Genomic DNA, 19,220 nt, shown 5'->3' with positions numbered 1-19,220 from the left:
CATTAATCTTTTCTTTACCCTTATAAAAAAAAAACATGCAATATATACATGTAGATAATGATAAATTCCATTGTCATTTTTAATTGAATTGCATTTTCAAATAGTCCTTGAGATATCACATTCACCAGTGTTGTTTGATACACTTACCAAAAATTAATGAAAATAAACAGATATGTTTTTGCATGCAAATATTCATATTATTAATAGGTATGTAGCTACATGTTGTATCTCTTGGCAGTATATTTCAAAACAAGCAAACATGTACTTGCCGTAACTTAATGCTACAAAAATTATTTACAGTGAATAAATGACAATAACAAGCCGTGAACCATCTCAAAAATCCATAAAAAAAATCATAATGTAAAACAAAAGAAAGGTTGGAATGGTTATATATTAACCAAAAAATGAAATGCAACAATAGTGTGTTACATGTATATCTGCTTGAGCTGTTGATATATAAACACTTTCTTATAAAAACTTTACATTTACTAATATATGTAGCAATTAAATCAATAATTTGACAATTACATGTATAAAGGTGTACTTGTATAGTTATATTGAATAACAAATGACAAGAACCCCCCCCCCCCCTCTAAAAAAAAAAGATAATTAGAAATGATAATTTATGGGTTTTTTTCACTCTAGGAAGAAAATAATGCTGACCTATATGATATGATTTGTATAAAATATATTGAAAACAAAAAGAACAAAAGAAAAACATTACATTCAAACTATTTTTTTCTTGCTACGGTTTCTTATCATAAACCTAAAAAGTAAGAAAATAAATGTGCATACAAAGTTTATTGCGATAAAATTCATAAAGGTTACAACATATATACAATAGATGACAAATTAAAATCAATTACCACATCTATCGATGCGATTTTGCATCAAACATACAGAATCTCAGTTCCATTACTATATATACATGCATTGTCTATTTATTAGTTGCTGGCCCTTGGAGATGATCGTAGTGAGATGGTCCGCTGAGTTGACCCAATTCTTGGTATCCGGCGTTTTCTTCCGCTGTATCATAAATCCCAGGGGTGGAAATGGAATCAGTGTCCTTCTTTTCCTCTTGATTAACATCTTGACTCTTGCATGCTTTGTTTCTAAAAATCCTGCAACATTAAAGTTACATTTTATAATTGGGCGGTAAGTGGCTGTTTTGCCTATAGTGTAATCATATCTATACTTATAAATTAAAGCATTTTGCAAATAAGCTACAAAACGCCTGCTCCAGAGTAACTGCTTACCTTTGGTATTTCAACACATGTGAACATGAGATGATGTCCGTAAGGTATAACTGAATTTTAAATGATAAGTTATAATTGTGAAATTAATTAAAAACCTACTTCCATTTTCGAGAAATAAGCCCGAAATAACAAAAATGAGAGTAAGGTGGTAGACACGCTTTGGCGGATCCAAGTCAGGGATCGATAGTCTCGATCAAAATAAATACTTGCAATGAATCAATATTGAATAAATACGTTAAGAGTGAATATATTTATTGTGAGCCTATTTTAAAAAAATACATAGAAGTTAAGATTTGACAAATATTGAATAAATAAAATGAGTCGATTCGTTTCTTCAGTGGATGGTTTTAGTTTTGATACTCATTCACTTGCGAATCACGACCTATGGTGAGAGAATGGGATATAACTTTCCACAACGGGGTAACCAAGAAAGCGGATTGACTAATTAACGAAAGATGTAGGACGAGTTCATCATGCAACGCGGGCAGATACCTTGGATCGGACTTTGATTAATACAAAAAGTTAATAAATTGAATGGAACAATTAAGGCTATTTTAGTGCTGATGGAAAGACATTTTTAGAACGGGGTGCCAAGAAACGGGTTGACTTATTAACATCATGGCGAAATGTGTAGGGTGAGGTAACCATCGGAGAGATACTCCGAATCTGACAAGTTTAGTTTGAATTATGCCAATGAATATGCATAACATAGCGTGTTTCAATTTCATATACTTTCATATCATGACATATTGGTAGTTAAACTTAGACAGTAGTTTGTAAACATTATTTATTGAACAGATTCTACGTCTATATGGATAAATGATGTATGCATACAATGAGGAAGTTTAATGAGGATATTTTATGAACTTGCATACATGTACATAGAGCGTCTTGTTCATGTTGTTTTTTAAAACAGTCTTTTATCTAAAATACTTATTTGAGACAGTAATAGAAATTTTACTGAAATGCACTAAATACCAATTTACTGGTTTGAAATGAACATAATATTTTTTTTATTTTTTTGTAGACAGATGCAACAATTATAATTAAAGCCACGTATATGTATATATTATCCATTTCAGTTTAGGTTTTTCATCCCTGCCCACTCCTCTAAATATCCAACAATGCAGTTTTTTTTAGATTTCAATTTTTAAGAATAAGTTAAGGAAAAAATCGGACAAACTATTTACATAAAATGAACCAAAAAATATGGTTCAACATATTAAGCATTATATCATATAAATGTGTAAAATGTTAATTCCCGCGCTTGCGCGGGGTATCATCAAGTGTATTTTATCTTTCCTATGCGGACCTTATTGAGTTTTTTTTAGTTTATTCCATTTTATATGTTGAATGTTTAATGTTTGGTGTGATATTTATATTTATATTTTTCATTTTCTTTTTATTAAACTGATTGGTTTTAATTTATATTGATGTACAACGCAATCAAATGATGAAGAATAAGGCAATGAATAAACAATTTTAGGAACAAGACGCTCTATGTATGCAAGTACATAAAATACTAAATGTTCCTTTGTTAAGCTGAATTAACATATAACTAATAATGATGTGTTTCTTTCATTTCCTCGTGTAATGTTCAGAATGTATCATTTAAAAAAGAAACACTTGCTTGGTTTTCAATGAGTTCAAATTCCAGATAAAATGCTAACACATTATAGTCTGTGATCATGTAAATAATTAATAACATACCAGGTTATTGTAAAAATGTTGACGAGCAGACTGATGCAAAAGACTGTAATCACTGCATACAAACTGGACATATGTTCCGTGTTTGGTATCGGTGATTGTGTACCTGTAAAAATAACAACATAGATAAAACTATATTTAAGTGATTTTTTTTTCTGTACCTCAGATTTAAATGACATGACTTATATAGTTTTAATGAAGGCAAATTTACTTGATTTAATAAAATAATTAAAAAAAAAAACATCATTTGAAAAAAATATATATCTTTAAAAAATCGGTAAGGCTTACAGTATCTTGCACAAGTATCATGACTACAACACGTTTCGTGTCTAGCATCACAGGTTTCGTTGCAGAAATCTCCTAATTTTCCCACAGTGCAACCATCATTACAACTGCCCGTAAGTCTGATGCATCCATTTCTACAGTGTTGGCTACATGTTTTGTTACAAAACTCCCCGAACTTGCCAGCTGGACAATCTCCACCGCATCGTCCGGAGATTCTGTCACACCCTGTAGGGCAACTGCTACAGTTCCCATCACATACGTCTCCGAACATTCCATCAATGCAGTTAGTGCAAATACCACTGTATCTCATACATCTGTCTTCACAACCTTGGTTACAAAATTTGTTACAGAATTCCCCGAACTTGCCTACTGGACAGTCTCCATTACATTGTCCTGTTGATCGATCACAACCTGACGGACAGCTGCTTGTACATTGTCTGTCACACACGTCTCCATGGAACCCCGTCTTACATCCCAAACTACAGATACCATCAGTGTCATTACATGTATAATTCACACAGTTAGAGTTGCAGACAAGAGAACAAGAAGATCCATAATGATTTGAGTCGCATTCTGTTTATTGGAGAAAAGTAAAAGAAGTGAACAGATTTATTTTTAACAGGTCAGGGTTTTTATAGTTTTACCCACATTTAAAGGAAAGTACGATGCAAAAAACTTTCCAGGATATATGAAAACCTTTTCGTTATTTTAGTTGTATACCTCTTTTGTGTCCTATTTAATGCTTTTGTGACGTAGTTTTTAGCTTTTGTGAATAACGAAAGTAAGCATATATATCTGATTCGCTCGGTTTGTTTCTATTGTAAATCTTACCGTCACATTGAGACCCTGACCAGTTCTGCACACATCCATTAAAACAGGTTGCACTTTGTTTGTCGCATGTCCCTCCAACACACCAAGGACTACATGTTATATTACACGTGTCTCCATACCGTCCCGATGTGCATCCCTGTGTACAGGTACCACTGCTCTTGTCACAGACTCTTCCGATACAATTTATTGGACATTGTGAAATGCATGTATTTCCCCAGTAACCAGACTTACAGCTGTTACAATGTCCATTATACATAATACAATTTGGCTCTTTGCAATCTGCAGGGCATTTGAAATTACAGGCAGGGGGGCCCCAGTATCCGTCTACGCATCCATCGGTACAGTTTCCAAAGCCATCGCAGACATTATTTCTGCAAGTTGTCTCACATCCTAAAATTCATAAATTATTTCAAGTTATCTTTTGTTTTGTGTTTGTTTCCTGTTTTAATTTTTTTTATAAACCTGTGTTATAATAACTTATTTAGCAAAGAATTGCATGAGTTACATTTTTCGTTATACACTCGATAAATCATGTTGTAATAAATACTCGATTTGTATCAACTGTGTCTGGAGCGGATCTCCAAAAAAGCTTATGGAATACCTAGGCCAAACTTTTGTGAACTGACTAGTCTTAAATCATGAATAGGAGGCCCAGGGTGGTATCTAATCAGAATAATTATTCAAACATTTGGATGCAATGATTTATTGTTGAGTTTAACGAAGGAGAGATTTCTACATTCGCCGAATACATTGACCTGATTTGCACCTGGATAACAAAAACGTAAGAGAAATTGCGATGACAGACAATTCAACTGGTTTAAAGATGTTGATTTTCTTAATTTTAGAACTAACTAGACAACATGGAGATAGTGACCATCTCAAACATCTTCGCTAGCCAAGGTTTTTCGGTCCACTTGGCGGATTTCATTACGAAAACTCGGTGATGTGGTGGCGCTATCTAGAGAGCAACTTGAGTTGCGCCCCTTGCATTTTAAGATTTTAATCGGATTAACTAACGGGTTATATACACACTACGGCATTAATACAACTTGAAAACGTGTTGCCTACCGAATATTGGAACATAATTAACGATGCTATTAAATACGAGTTACGTTATAACCTAGGGAAAGCACGGTATGTTTTTTTTTCGTGTTTTGTAAGGACCTGTACCGGGATTAAAGAATTCGCCGATTTATATGAAAGCTTTCATGCCATGAAACCAGGTATCGTTGTCGTGAATATTGCGAACCAAAGACATTAAATAAAAAAGAGCTTGGTTTAAGGTCACTCCACGCCATTCACCAACAATTTCTGTTAAAGTAAAGTATAGGCTAAGCAAAAAAGGACTAAGTGGAGGGTATGCATATGCTCTTAAAAGGATAATTGTTTAATCTGATTAGACCTTGACACTTAATTTACAAACATCATATAAAGTCACTGCAAACCCTTTAATCAAACGCACTATGTGAGTGAAGTATGAGCAAGCTTGAAGAAAAGGAAGAGAAGATATGCTCCGGGCAAGGACTTTTCAGGTAATTCTCTATGACCTTTACTTTTGATTTTAGAAATTGATTCAAGGTCAATACACACCTGTTTTTCATAAGCTTTGTTATTTAAAGCATGAGCCAAAAAGGGCTAAGTTGTTAGTATATATGCTCTGAAAAAAAGATTTTTGCACGGTCTGATATGACCTTGACCCTTAAGCTACAAACTTTATTTAAGGTCACTACACACCCTTGTTGATATTTAATGCGATAGGATCGGGCAAGAGACCAGGTGGTCGGACGATTGAATGTGCGATCTTGCTTTCCATGGTATGAATACTCGTGCGAGTCAAAAGGGGTATATATACCGCCCATTTCCGACGCTCTTCAGTAGACATAGTTGAAGACGAGAGAACATGCAGCCCAAGAACAAACAGAGATTCAGCAGCAATTATTATTATTACTCAATATGATTATTCTATTATTCATTGGTCTAGAAACTCTGACAGGACGATTTCATAGGAATGAAAAAGCCGATATGAACACATGATGTAGACAAGTATGATTTAATCAAAATTTTATGGTTCTCTATATATCACAAAACCAACTTAACTATCTAGGATTCGAAATCATGAAAAAAAATGAGAGTAACAGAGGAAATCAAACAATTAAACAATTGTTAGAAAACAACACATTTTGTATATTCATATGTTGTTCGTTTATTGCATTAAAGTTAAAAAAATATCAAGATTTATTTTCCCAGAAAAAACTAAATACCGCAGGCGATGCCCTGGGTAAAATTATTTATCATGGAGAAATAAATCTTCATATTTCCTCACCATCATGCAATAAATGTATGTTGTTGAATTGTGGTCTAAAACAGAGATGCTTATACAGGGTATACCGGTATTATATACTAGTGGCAAAGCATGGCATATTACAGATAAGTCGTGCAATGAATGTAAAACGTTGCAAGATAACACGACACCTGTTGAGCAACAGGCTCATAGTCGCACAATACACGCATTAACAACTACAAATCATCTTGCGACCTTTAAAAATCGTTCATCACTCTTGCACAAGTACACAAAACGTTGTAAAATTATTTTACTAATGTAAGTGCGTTGCACTGCGATGATTTGGATCGCATTCGCTCGCGACTGAATAGTGTGCATGTCCAGTTTTTTGAGGAGAATTGATGCGAGCATTAAAACGCATGCAACGAATGCGAGAGCTCATGCAACGTATGCGAGAGCTCGTGCAACGTATTAGAGAGCTAGTGCGAATCTATAATATTCCGGTCGTAAAGTGTTGTGAAGTGCTCGTGCGCCAATTGTGAAATGGGCTTTACGTCTATCGACAGAATACAAAGCAATACAGGTGTGCATTATCCCTCTTGTGCAATACTAAAATATGTCCATTGGAACCGTAAAAACTGTGCTAAATGTCAGCCATTTCTGGCAATAGAACTACGAGAACAAGTACGCATACTGGATATTGCCAAAAATGTGTTTTTGATGAAACTGTAGCATATGCTATTCATATCAACCTTGCGCTTGTTCTTCGAGCTCGCTTTGTTCGCTATAAAGTAAAGACCTGACCTTGTCAAAAAGATGAAAAGAAAATGTGAAATTTATATTTGCTTTCATTAGAAACTGTTTTAATGCTGAGTATTGTGAAGCATTGCAGGGGTTTTATCGGGTGTTGCGAAAACGCGGAACGGAAAACAGAACGGAGAGCTGAACGGAATGGAATATGGAAATGTTATAAATTGTTATTTACTTGATATATGTGTTAAACAAGTTAAAGAATGAACATTAGAGAGCTCTAGGACTGTAACAAAAGGGACTATTCTCAATTTAAACATGTAGACCTGCCGTATGCTTCTAAATTTGAGGTTCCGTCTATAACTACTAAATACGAATTACGATCCTCTGTTTCAGTATTAGAAAACCTGTCAATAGACATATTGATCAAATGAAATCCTGGTCCTAAAACGGAATCTGAGTGACGGCATCCTTATAATTTTCATTTCACATGGTGTATCAGAATGTTCGTTACAAACTGCAAACACGTTTTATATTTCGCAGTTGTTAATTGATTGAACGGAAATAGAAAATTGTAATGCTGGTTTTCTTAATGCAGGTTTAAATAAACACGAGGGTAAGCTAAAAAGTAAAAAAAAAAAAAAAAAATATATATATATATATATATATATATATATATATATATATATATATATATATATATATATATATATATATATTGAGTTTGTGTCCTAATGTTTTGTGATTAAACTAGTTTCAATTCTAAATTGAATACGTTGATATAGTTATTTGTGCAGGCTTTTTGTTAAATAAATAGTGCATGGGATACATTTTTTATACATATGAAAAACGTGTAAGGACATCCCGAAATATGCCGAAATATTGATCAATATGAATGTATTAACATGTATATTGCTAAGATATATCCTATATTCTTGAATAGAATAAAATAATCTAAAATACGATTTTGGAAGCGTTTGATTCAAAGTCTCCATTGATTACCAGCTATTTGATTTTTAAGCTTGATTACCATAAACTTCTATTTCACATATTTCAAGGATCGCCCCGTGTTCACCATCTCTATCATCTTCTGGTGGGTCGTACGTGGTCTCCACAATGACGGATCTAGCTGTGCGTTTACATGGTATGTCTATTATATTTGGAGGTAAGTTTGGGGCAGTCGTGTTGTCTTTGTAACAGCGAGTTCTCAGTGACGTTGGTGTCTGTGTTGCTGATGAGTTCGAGACATCTAAGTAGAACTGTCTGAACCGGTACTGCTTCCAATTGTAATGTCCATCCCCTTTTAATTTCAAATGGTTACAAAGTCAAATGGATTAATTTGTATCATCTATTCAAGTCGATTTTATCATCAGTTTGAAATAATAAGGAACATTTTGTTTCATGTGATGTGATTCATTGGATACATCTTAGCAGAACTGACTGAACTAATACTACAACCAGACTTTGCTTTATCCCCCCTCCCCACTTAATTTGCATGCATTCCTGTCGGTTTGTTTAAAGAACAGAATGCAGACCTTGTTCGGTGCGTTATAAAATAAATTTTTATCATCTGTATAAGGGGACATGACATATACAATATTGGTAGAAGGATTAAGGTTATTTTTAAAAAGATTTTTCTTAATATAAGTCAGTAGGTAATTAGTATCAGCAGATTAAGTGGAGGACACCCTAGTCTATATGACTATAACTTTAATTATTACTTTAGATACGCAAATGTAGAGAATAAAAAATCAAATATGCCTAATGTAGGCAATTTAGCTCAGTCCCTATGGGGTAAATCTCACGGAATTGCTTTTTCTGCCGTTAAAATGCATCATGCCACATTTTAAACAAACTGGCCAATTAGTTTTTAAAACTTTAAACATGTTCATTTTTTAACGCAAGACAAATGACGAAAACCATTTGCAATAGCTTACCCGATAGACTTAAAATCAAAATGGGAATGGAATGCCATATACATACCGTCTCTTCTGTAATAGATTTTGACATTGTTTATACTGTATGATTCTCCAAAGTCCACCTGTAGCCAAGCCTTTTCGTTATTTGGCGCAGTATGAGCACAATTGAGATCGTCAGTATGAACATCGCCATCATTAGCAATTGATGCTGTCTGTGCATTGTAGGTAGAACTTTGGGTGAGTACTGTTGTGGGTCTTCTACTGAGATTTTCTTGTTTAAAAAATACAATACAGACTATAAATCATTTGAAACAGTATGTTGATATATGTTTAAATTAATTCCAGAAACTGTTACATAACACGATTGAACCACTTTTTTATCACATCATCATTGTAATTGTATTACTGTAATAAAACTCGTCTTGTAGTTATCATATCACCATAACAGGAATGCTTCGGTAGGTTTTAATTATATTTTCTGGTTTAAGGGGTTTGTGATACGGAAAGGAATAGAAGTATCCATGGCTTAGACGGTGCATGTTTTTCTTTGTATTTCATAGTGGGCAATGTTATTACAAACGTGAATAATTATCACAAATCAAAATAAACCAATTTTTGGGAGTTAATTTTAATCTACTCTCCCATACAGTTACTATGGCAAACAGAAACTGAAACAGTGTTTGGGCCTAAGCACAAGTCATCACCGCTGACAAGACTTAGTTTTTGAAAAAAATAGATAAATTCGATGTAATTTATCAGAAGCATTGTTTTTTAATGACACTTATTTATAAATACCTTAAAATAGTCAGATCTTGAATAGTACGAACACTTAGATATTTTTGCAGTCGAATGTATTCCTACGCCAGAGTTCAATATAGTCTTGTTCAACCACCGGCTGTGTCCGTAAATCTCCGACAAGCAGAGAGTTATTCTATATTTGGGGGTCGCGACATCAAGCCAACACGTGACCTGGTGTTGGCAGGGAGTATCTCTTGCTTGTCGGAGATTAACGGAGACAGCAAAGCATCTGCATGGTTTAACGAGACTTAGAGTTCGTTATTGCTTTGATCCATACTTGTTTGAAGTATTTTGATTACTGATACATACTTAGATTGAATCAATTCTATTTATTAATATTACACAACATGATTCATTCGGGGTTTTTTAAATTCCTGTCGGAAAAGTCTGAGATTTCATATTATGAAAATATGCGTAATTCAAATACAGATTATACACTACTTGCCAAGCAAAATAACATATCGTTGTTGTTAAAATAAATAATAATCGCTAAAATCCACTACTTCCGTATTTTGATCTATTACGTGAATAGACAGGGGCATGGTCTCGATTTTGATCCAATTCAGTTTTACTGGGTTTTTTTTTAATTTACATTGCTTTAGGTATGTGTTTCTAATGATCAAATTAAATTGGAAAGAGTTGTGAGATACATTGTATGAGCAAGATACAAAACTCACAGTTCTTTGTCGTGTAAACAAGGCTCGTACCCTGTTTTTTGTTTACATAGGTTCAATATACCAGTACAATTTTTAATAAGGTGTTTTGTCTGTCTTCTTATAAAAGCTTTTGGTAGCTATATTAGTTTTAATCGCTCTTCATCTGCCACTTAACGCGCAGTATTTGATAATTGTATGACTCCATTAAGCTGATCGTTTCATGCTTATTGTTGCCCAGGTTAGCGATGTTGCCATTGGGCATGTGTTTCTTTGGGGGTTTTTTCAAACTGACAATGGAATGAGGCGTCCTATTTGTGTATGAATATTTAAAATTAGTTCCCTGTCAATAACTTGTTTAATGGACACGCTTCGCAATTATAAACATATTTGAAACATAAAAAATCAGTATGTTTTGGAATAACTATACAAAAGTTTATATTTACCATAACAATGAGCACAGCATAGCAAACCAACAAGTACAATCCATTGTGAGTGAATCATTTCGGAGACATTTTAATAAACGACTTTATCTGGAACAGAAAGAATGAGGAAGTTTACGCGCTGGTCGTTCCGAATACGGTCTTTTGAGATACAAGTGGAATAAAGATAAACGACAAATTGAGAGGATAGGAATGATACACATTGTATAGATGCATACATGTAAAAGTTACATATACATGTAACTTTGAATAACTCTCAAATTGACACATACCTTTCCATAGTGAAGGGTGTAGATATGCATAAAGCGCAGGAAAATGCAATATATGGGAGCTTCACATCCGCCCTTGCTGATCAATAAAACGATTTTAATACTAGTATTTAAAAAAAACAGCAAGAGATACTCTGGCTTTATCAATTTTCACGAGTTTTGTAACTCCACTGGTTAGAAGATACTTACATTCGTCGGACACAGTACTTTAATATTACTGGGGTGTTTTTTTTTTTCGGGAATGTATAAACTGAAGTCAAAGATCAACTTCTAAGATATAAACTTCTAGCCAGATTGAAAAAAAAAACTGAGGAATTGTTTAGGAACAATTTCATAATTAGTAGGCCGGGAAAGTTCGTAAAGATCAAGGAAACGACACCGAGTCTACCTAGCTGGTTGATTTCCGCCTCCATTTATCAGACTTATTCATGCACAATGGATGATTGACACGCACAAAGTAAAGAAAGACAAAAAACCCGGGAAAATTAGGAAGGGCTTAAAAACGCTAGACTTGTAAACTAGTGAAAATTATGTTTTCTTTGTAGATTAGTATAGACGCTTAGTTGATAATTATCTATGTTTCTCACGTAATAACTGATTTAATTTATTACAGAGGGATGTATATGTCATGTTAAACTATTCAATAAAAATGTGTAAACTGTGTTAAATAAAAATTGTTAAATTAACTTTATACTGTTATCAGTTGTTTATGTCTATATACAATATGATTGATTGTTACGATCATATCGTTAAGGTTAAACAAATAGGTTAAGTAATACTGATAAATAACATTTATCTTGGATTGTATTTCCCGCCCACAGAAAAATTATTGATGGATCAAGCATATGTGTTTCGTGTAATAAGTACTCGCTATGCCCTTCACATAATCTACCTGATGTGGTTCTATCAGACACAAGATACACTGTAGCCTTTTAAAGATAAACACTTACATAAACTTATATGTTTAGTAGTTATAGAAACTCAATAAATGTCATGAATGAGGGACAACACTGTTAGACAACGCTATTGAAACGGCACGATAGTAATCGATAACTAACAATAAATACAGCTTTGCTTATTTTTAAAGCAGTTATTGCTATAATCTAATCATTGCAAAATAAACTGTATAGACAGTTTAATCATAATAAAATAAGACAAAAGCAATGTACACAACATAAGCGTGCACTAAAAAAAACACTATTAGAAGTATTGCATGGATTTGTCGTAGAATTTCACTCTTTACACAAAACCATTGTTTACTCTAATGATAATTAGATATTCTATTGACCACATATATTACTTTCATTGTTAAACAATGTACATGTCCTTTTTTTTAAATTACAACAGTTGTAGGCGTTTCAATCTGATTGTAATGAGAATTGAATGGTACTAATTTTTTCCACAGAATTTGCGTATAAATAAGGTTAATCAGTCTAAAACTAGCTCATATTGTTGTGAGCAATAAATATACAATTTTTGCGATGGGTTGCACTGTAGCTCCCAGGTCGTCCAATCGATTTTTTGTTCAGACCTGGAACTACAGACCTGCAGCGAGGATAAACGATGGAAGTCTATATTTCACATTTTGGAAAATGCGCAAGGCCACTGAGTTCTCAACAAACAAGGGACGTTATTGGCCGAAATTTGCCGTGTTTCAAATATGCACAACACCGAACATTTTAAAAAGCCTTGAATTTATCAAATCCAATGGTATATAACTTATATATGTGACTTACACATATATATTATGAAATTTATGTTCCATTTTTAGCAAGACGTCGAAAATTTAAACGCGACGTCATGCATATTTACGGGAGAAGTAACTATATCTGTGTTGTAAAACATACCGGTATCTGTGCATGAGTTTGGGTCTTGTGAACCGCGAATAACAAGTTTAAATTTGCATGCGTTTCATTTCAATGTCATCGAACTTTTGAAATTATAAGTGTTTAAATACGCAATTGTATATATTTTCGCTTATATGACTTACATGTATATACTTCTGATGCATTATGCTACATTGCATCTTTTCTAACCAAGAAAATTGCTGTTGATTTGAGACACTATTCCAAGGTGTAGGGAGTCAGTTACATGTAAATACAAGTACCTTACGGCTTCCATTGGTTATTCACTAGAGTACAGGAAGCAAAAGCTTTCATAATCTTTCTGATAACAAGTCTTAATTTTAAATGCATGAACAGTGAACTCGAAGAAGGTAAGGGGAAAGAGGGAGGGGTCTTCGACTCTCTGAAAGTTTGATAAGCAATCTCAATTATAAAATAACGAAAAAAAAATGGGAATGATTGGACTGGACTTGAAATATGTTAAAAACAAATTGGATCTTTTCATGTTTCAAAATATTGTTCGCACCCAAATCTACACTCAGAGAGGGAGAGAGAGAGAGAGAGAGAGAGAGAGAGAGAGACGGGTTTTACACGTGTAGTTTTCTGCTTAAACAACGTAGTATGTAAACAAATCAATTTTCACATATAGAGTGTGTAAGAATCATATTATACATTAAAAACACTATAAAATACTTTATTGTCAAACATAATTTTATTTTCTTCGGACTTGAACAACTTTATCACAGAAAGAGCACGTGGTGCAGCTCACGGGCTAATTTGATTGACAGGTGTAGTACGTGGACTGAAACTGCTTTGTTGGATTCTATTACAATGTGTATTACTTTAAACGATAACATATTAGTGAATTACAAATGAAATCTCTCTTTCTCTCTCTCAGTTTCTTCAAAATGATGTTTGAACAAAATGTTTAAAGTGTCCGATAGAGATAAAGTCAACTATTTTAAGATCGCGGAAGAAACTTTATTTAAATGTTTAAACTGTCTGATAAAGATGAAGTGGACATTTTTAAGACTAGATCATGGAAGGAACTCTATCTAAGTGTTTAAAAAGTCTGATAAACCTTAATAGAAGATCATGGAAGGAAGTTCATCTAACCTTTAAAGTGTCTTATAAAGATTAAGTCAAAAACTTTAAGACAAAATCACGGAAGGAACTTTATATACCGATCCACTGATTCTACGATTATTTTACAAAAACGAATATACCACATGCACAGTGTAGGAACGGAAGTGCACAGTTATGGACAGCGCTGTTTGTCGAAGCAAATAAATAAATAGAAGAGGTACATTTAGCTCTGCGAACAGTCGAAGATTTAAATCAAACGAATTGATAAATGGATGTAAAATAAAAACTTCCTTAACAATTCAATACGTTATGGTAATAAACTGGCACAAATATAAACAGTTGTATACCTTTTGCAACATGATTTTCAATGAACTTTTTGACAATCAATATCCAAGGTCACATTCCAAAATTGAAATGATTATTTTGTACGAAATACAATCTTTAATATATTGCGACTGATTAGGGGTCCTGTGGAGGTAGATGTATACTTTAAGAGAATAATCTGATAATTTTATATCGATGCAAATAAAATTAGAAAAAATCCTCAGATTATCATGAGTTGTCATTATTTCATACTGTACGCGTAACGCAATTTTAAGCATATATTTAGAATTTTACTGTATGCGTAGTTCTATAATTAAGCATTGGTTTGTAATGGTAAGTTAACTCAATATAATGACCATTGTATGAATGAACTCATCACTTCAAAAAATTTCAATGATGAAAACAAATATTTTTACTGCAGTATTATGTAATTAATAGTTTTTTAATCGGCATTTCACATCCTTTTACATAGCTGCTATATGTACACGAGTGCTATTTTGAAAACAAGTATATAGGTTTTGTCAATTCTCTCTCTCTCTATTTCTCTCTCTCATGGGACTAAGATAGTGATTCATGCATGTGATGATTAAGTAAAATTATATTGTAAGGAACGATATGAATATAAAAAAGTAAGAATTTACACAGATATGAAGATAGTATTTCAACAAAGATTTTAGTTCGATATATTTAAGTTTTCCTGGCTTTTTAACGATTTTGATATTTTACATGGCAGGAAAAGGTCAAAAACGACGCCAATACAAAACTGGAAAGTCACTGCCTCCAAGTGGATATCTCTTAAGATATTTAGTGAGCAGTTCCTGTATTAAGAAAAACAGGGAAGAGTTTAATTCAAAAATAGAAACATATACTTGGGAATATCACAAAAATACTAAGAAGATCAGTTTATTTTCACACTCATAAAGTATACACTAAGGAAATAATATGGGTATTCCAATTTAATTACAACATGCTATATTTGCCTTAATTCTAGTGAGAAAAAAAAACCATTTAATATCTTGAAGGGGTGGGGTGGGGGTGGGGTTTGGACTTGCATCAATGAACATATGCCAAAAGCCAAGGACACACGTAAAGTTTCTCATTTCAATATTTTTGGGAATGTGCACGAGAGTTTAAGAACATTCACTATTTGAAATATTTTTGAAATTTCCAATATGAGGACCACGTTAGCGAAACAACGTGTTAAAGGAAACTGTGTACTAAAATTGCTGTAACCCTTTTTGTGGGGTTTTATTGATGGTTCAAGTTTTTCTCACTTAGTCAAGGCTTAAAAATGTGTGTTTAAAATTTATACATACACGTACTGTGTCATTTTTAATCTTAAGTAACGTCATTTGATATTTTTGAGCAAGACTTTTCCTATTCATCTTTAAGATTCGAAATACATGTGTTAATTTTGATGCATTTGACATAAAAATTTGGTTACTTTAGATAAAAAAGGAATTACTATATGAATTATCTAAATAGTTACTTGCTAATTAAAATAAAACAATTTAAGAGATGAATATTCCCACAGCTAAGCAAACAGAAAAAGCTCTCACATGAAAATGCGAAGAAGCTATTTTATCACAAATAGTACATGTATTTTCAATCGATTGCATAGAATAACAATAACCCCCTTCATCACTTTCTCCTCTCTCTCTCTCTCTCTCTCTCTCTCTCTCTCTCTCTCTTTCATTAATTCTAGCCTTTATCATGCGGGTTATGATTAATTAAAGTGTTATTTTTTTTTTACATAAACAAGCTTTTAATTAACTGTAAATTACCCGAATTCTCAAGCAGAATATATACTTCGACCATACTTAATGTTTTCCATAACTGTGCGTTTAAGATTAAATTTGATGTCATAACACCAAATTTTACTTTTAAATATTCGATTGTAGAAAGATACTTATATAATACTTAGGACTATGGGGTCACCGGAACCCACCACCCTTATATTCGAGCGTTTATAATCAAATGTTAAGCCAAACAATGCATTTCACCTTGCGTATACTTAGACATGTCTATGCTCTCGATGTTTTAATTTGAAATAAATAATAATTAAGATCGTAAGGTAGGTGATGTTCCACGGTAACTTTTCTTTGATATTCAAATAGACGTTTGAGATATTTCTTCTCGTGATTACCGGTATACTTAAAATAATAAAACTATTTACAATCTTTAAAGGTTTGTAGATTTAAGACCTACAGTCATCAAACCCCTCTGTCTTGTAGACATCCAAGAAACATATTCTTTTATTGTTTTTCTTTTGAATGACTGTAAATTAATCAGTTTAAAAATCAAGTTCAATGGGACAATGTAAATCAATGAAGTTTTAATAAAAAAATAACTATATATATATACCAGCTTATATTATAATACAATGGAAGATTTGTTAAAACACTAGTTAGTATAACCAATTACTTAAAGGTGGGTATATGGGTGACTGGTCATATTTGAACACAAGGACAGCGTAACCAAAATGTTTTTTTCTGAGTTTTTTTAGTTACACCATTGAACACACACGTTTTCTTCATATTGCACCATTGAAATCAGTCTAATGTAGAGAAATCCCCCAAGTTAAAAACAAGATAATTACTAATAAGACTCGCAAGTTGTACATTTTCTTTGCCAGAAGGAGTATGATTTAACTTTATTTTAGACAATTTGGTTTAGGGCTGGGGGGGGGGGGGGGGGGGGGGCGCCGGGTTCGACCTCCTTTACTCCCCCACTGATTTACCGCTTATTCTATAAAATGTTTCCCTTTCCAAGTTTTGTGGCATGCAACATAAATGATAATTGATTAATAAGTAAGTAATAGAAATACTTTTATGCATCCCCCATCCTTTGTAATGTTTAGATCTAAACTACATTTTCACTATAATCAAAAAAGGGACCCAGCGAGTACATGTACATCTGATTGAAATTGATTAATATCGATACATGTACATTGATTTCTTTGTTTTAAATGATGGGGTGTATGGGTCGTATTTGACTAAAAAAGAATTCTTAAAAAGTCGAGCTACTCAACGATAGTATTTTGCTCGTAGATTAATAAGTATATGTACATTAACTAATGAAGCAAACTATCTAAAAGTTATTTTGATAATCTGTGTTGCAGTTCGCCCTTACTCTTAATTTCACCTCCAATATATCTAGATGTGTCATTGATATAATGGTAAAAACTTTCCATTTTAATTCATATACATGTAAATATGATTAAATTATAGCATGTAATACAGCAACGTTACAATATGAACAATATTGTATGTTTGCACTGCATTTTATTTAGATTAAATGCCTTGAGTACGACTTTTGAGAATGCTTCAAAGCTTACTCAGAAAATCGCCGTTTTGTACTCAGCTGGAGGACGAGTATGAGTATTAAAAAGTTTTATAACCTCGATACCTTGAGTACGAGTACGATTTGGAGCACGGAGTACGATTTGGAGTACGAGATCGTACTCAAGAAAGTTTTATAACCTCGGGCCTGGTTTTTTTTAATTGGAGGGACAAAACTTGGTGTGTATAGTAAGCCCAAAACAAACAATTAAATGCTTTCTCTGGTGATTTATGCACGATATGAAGATGACAACATTGCAAAAAAAAATGAATATAAATAATATAACACGCCCTAGCAGATAATGTACTTTTTCTGCGACGTTCGCTACCGTCATAACCCGCATGGATAATCAATGAAAGTATTTTGTTGTTTCTATTTACATCCTCCTTTTAACAGATTAATGAATTAATCGTAAAGAGAAGGTAAAATTAACTAAAACATTATTAATGTACATCAATACGTTAAATAAACGGAAAGGGTAAATCATCTTAAATGGGAGGTTGAGTCTGACATCATAGTGATTCTTACGTGCAGTTCAGATTCTTCCTAGCTAAGTCGATTAATGTTTCGACCAATTGATAAACGCAACCTGTATATTTCAGTCCTGTTAGTTTAAACAGAGCTATGAATTCCAATTAATTTTCTTTAGAACTAGAGGGAATAATACTTGGTTGATGTGATTCTTTGGGTTAAAGAAGTTAACCCAATGTTGTACTTCATAAAAACACCATTTCATGTTCCTATCGGCTGTGTTTTTGTTAAAAAGAACGTTTTCATTAGAAGTTTTCTACTTCTATGATCTAATTCTTTCCTTATGATGTCGATTTTGTTTTTAATACTGTTGTGTGTGTTTTAAAGGTGTTAAACAGTCAAAATCTTTAGTGGTCCGATTCATTGTAATGAACACGAGTAAATTTAAATATGCAGGAAGTCACTATCTGAGTGTTGGTTCATGAGAATGATTCAGAAATGATGTACTCATACTCTTATACTTTTTTTTAAAATAAAAAGTTATTTCAAATTATATATTTAAACAAAGAGCAAGAACAAAAATGGTCATGGAATCGGCAATGTGAACAAATTGGCACCCTATCATCCCTACCTTTAATTGTAGAGAGTATGTATCCTTCTATATTGAAATAGTATTTAAGAAGGTTGATATAAGGCCTCATAGCCAATATTTTTTTGAAATGTGAGCATAGAAATGAAAGATTAGACAGGATTTTCCATACTAATTTCACTAATTCTGAAAAAAAAAAAAAAACCTGAAAATGAGTTTCCAAAGAACAATTCAAAATAGTATATATTTTCAATACGCTTTGTATACACTAAAACTAATAGTCGCCCACAATGCCTTGCAACTTATGCACCTTATTGGTTTGTTAATAAAAGTAAACATACAGCTCATTTTGTATGCAGATTTATGCCAACG

The 19,220-nt window shown here is 32.9% G+C and overlaps 1 protein-coding gene across 1 annotated transcript; it reads right to left on the bottom strand.

The window, feature by feature from the left end:
* Positions 1-774: 774 nt before the first annotated feature.
* Positions 775-11,605, bottom strand: LOC117688712 (multiple epidermal growth factor-like domains protein 6). Its single transcript, XM_066085889.1, has 7 exons — positions 11,581-11,605; positions 9,094-9,300; positions 8,141-8,410; positions 4,080-4,469; positions 3,252-3,821; positions 2,967-3,069; positions 775-1,121 (listed from the first exon to the last, which is right to left on the bottom strand). Exons 1-7 carry the CDS (start codon positions 11,603-11,605, stop codon positions 938-940), a joined length of 1,749 nt encoding a protein of 582 aa, XP_065941961.1. The 3' UTR covers positions 775-937.
* Between the last annotated feature and the right edge of the window lie 7,615 nt (positions 11,606-19,220).

Source organism: Magallana gigas, chromosome 1 (genome assembly GCF_963853765.1).
Source record: "Magallana gigas chromosome 1, xbMagGiga1.1, whole genome shotgun sequence".
Classification (NCBI taxonomy): Eukaryota; Metazoa; Mollusca; class Bivalvia; order Ostreida; family Ostreidae; genus Magallana; species Magallana gigas.
The sequence above is the reverse complement of the archived record's forward strand: the minus strand, read 5'-3'. Positions and strand labels throughout refer to the sequence as shown.

Excerpts from the sequence above, each read along its gene's own strand:
- LOC117688712 (XM_066085889.1), bottom strand. The coding sequence starts at position 11,605 with ATGGAGGCGGAAATCAACCAGCTAG. Across the intron at positions 8,411-9,093 it reads AATCTATTACAGAAGAGACG|GGGATGGACATTACAATTGG; the intron begins GTATGTATATGG and ends TGAAATTAAAAG. Across the intron at positions 4,470-8,140 it reads ATGTGAAATAGAAGTTTATG|GATGTGAGACAACTTGCAGA; the intron begins GTAATCAAGCTT and ends TATGAATTTTAG.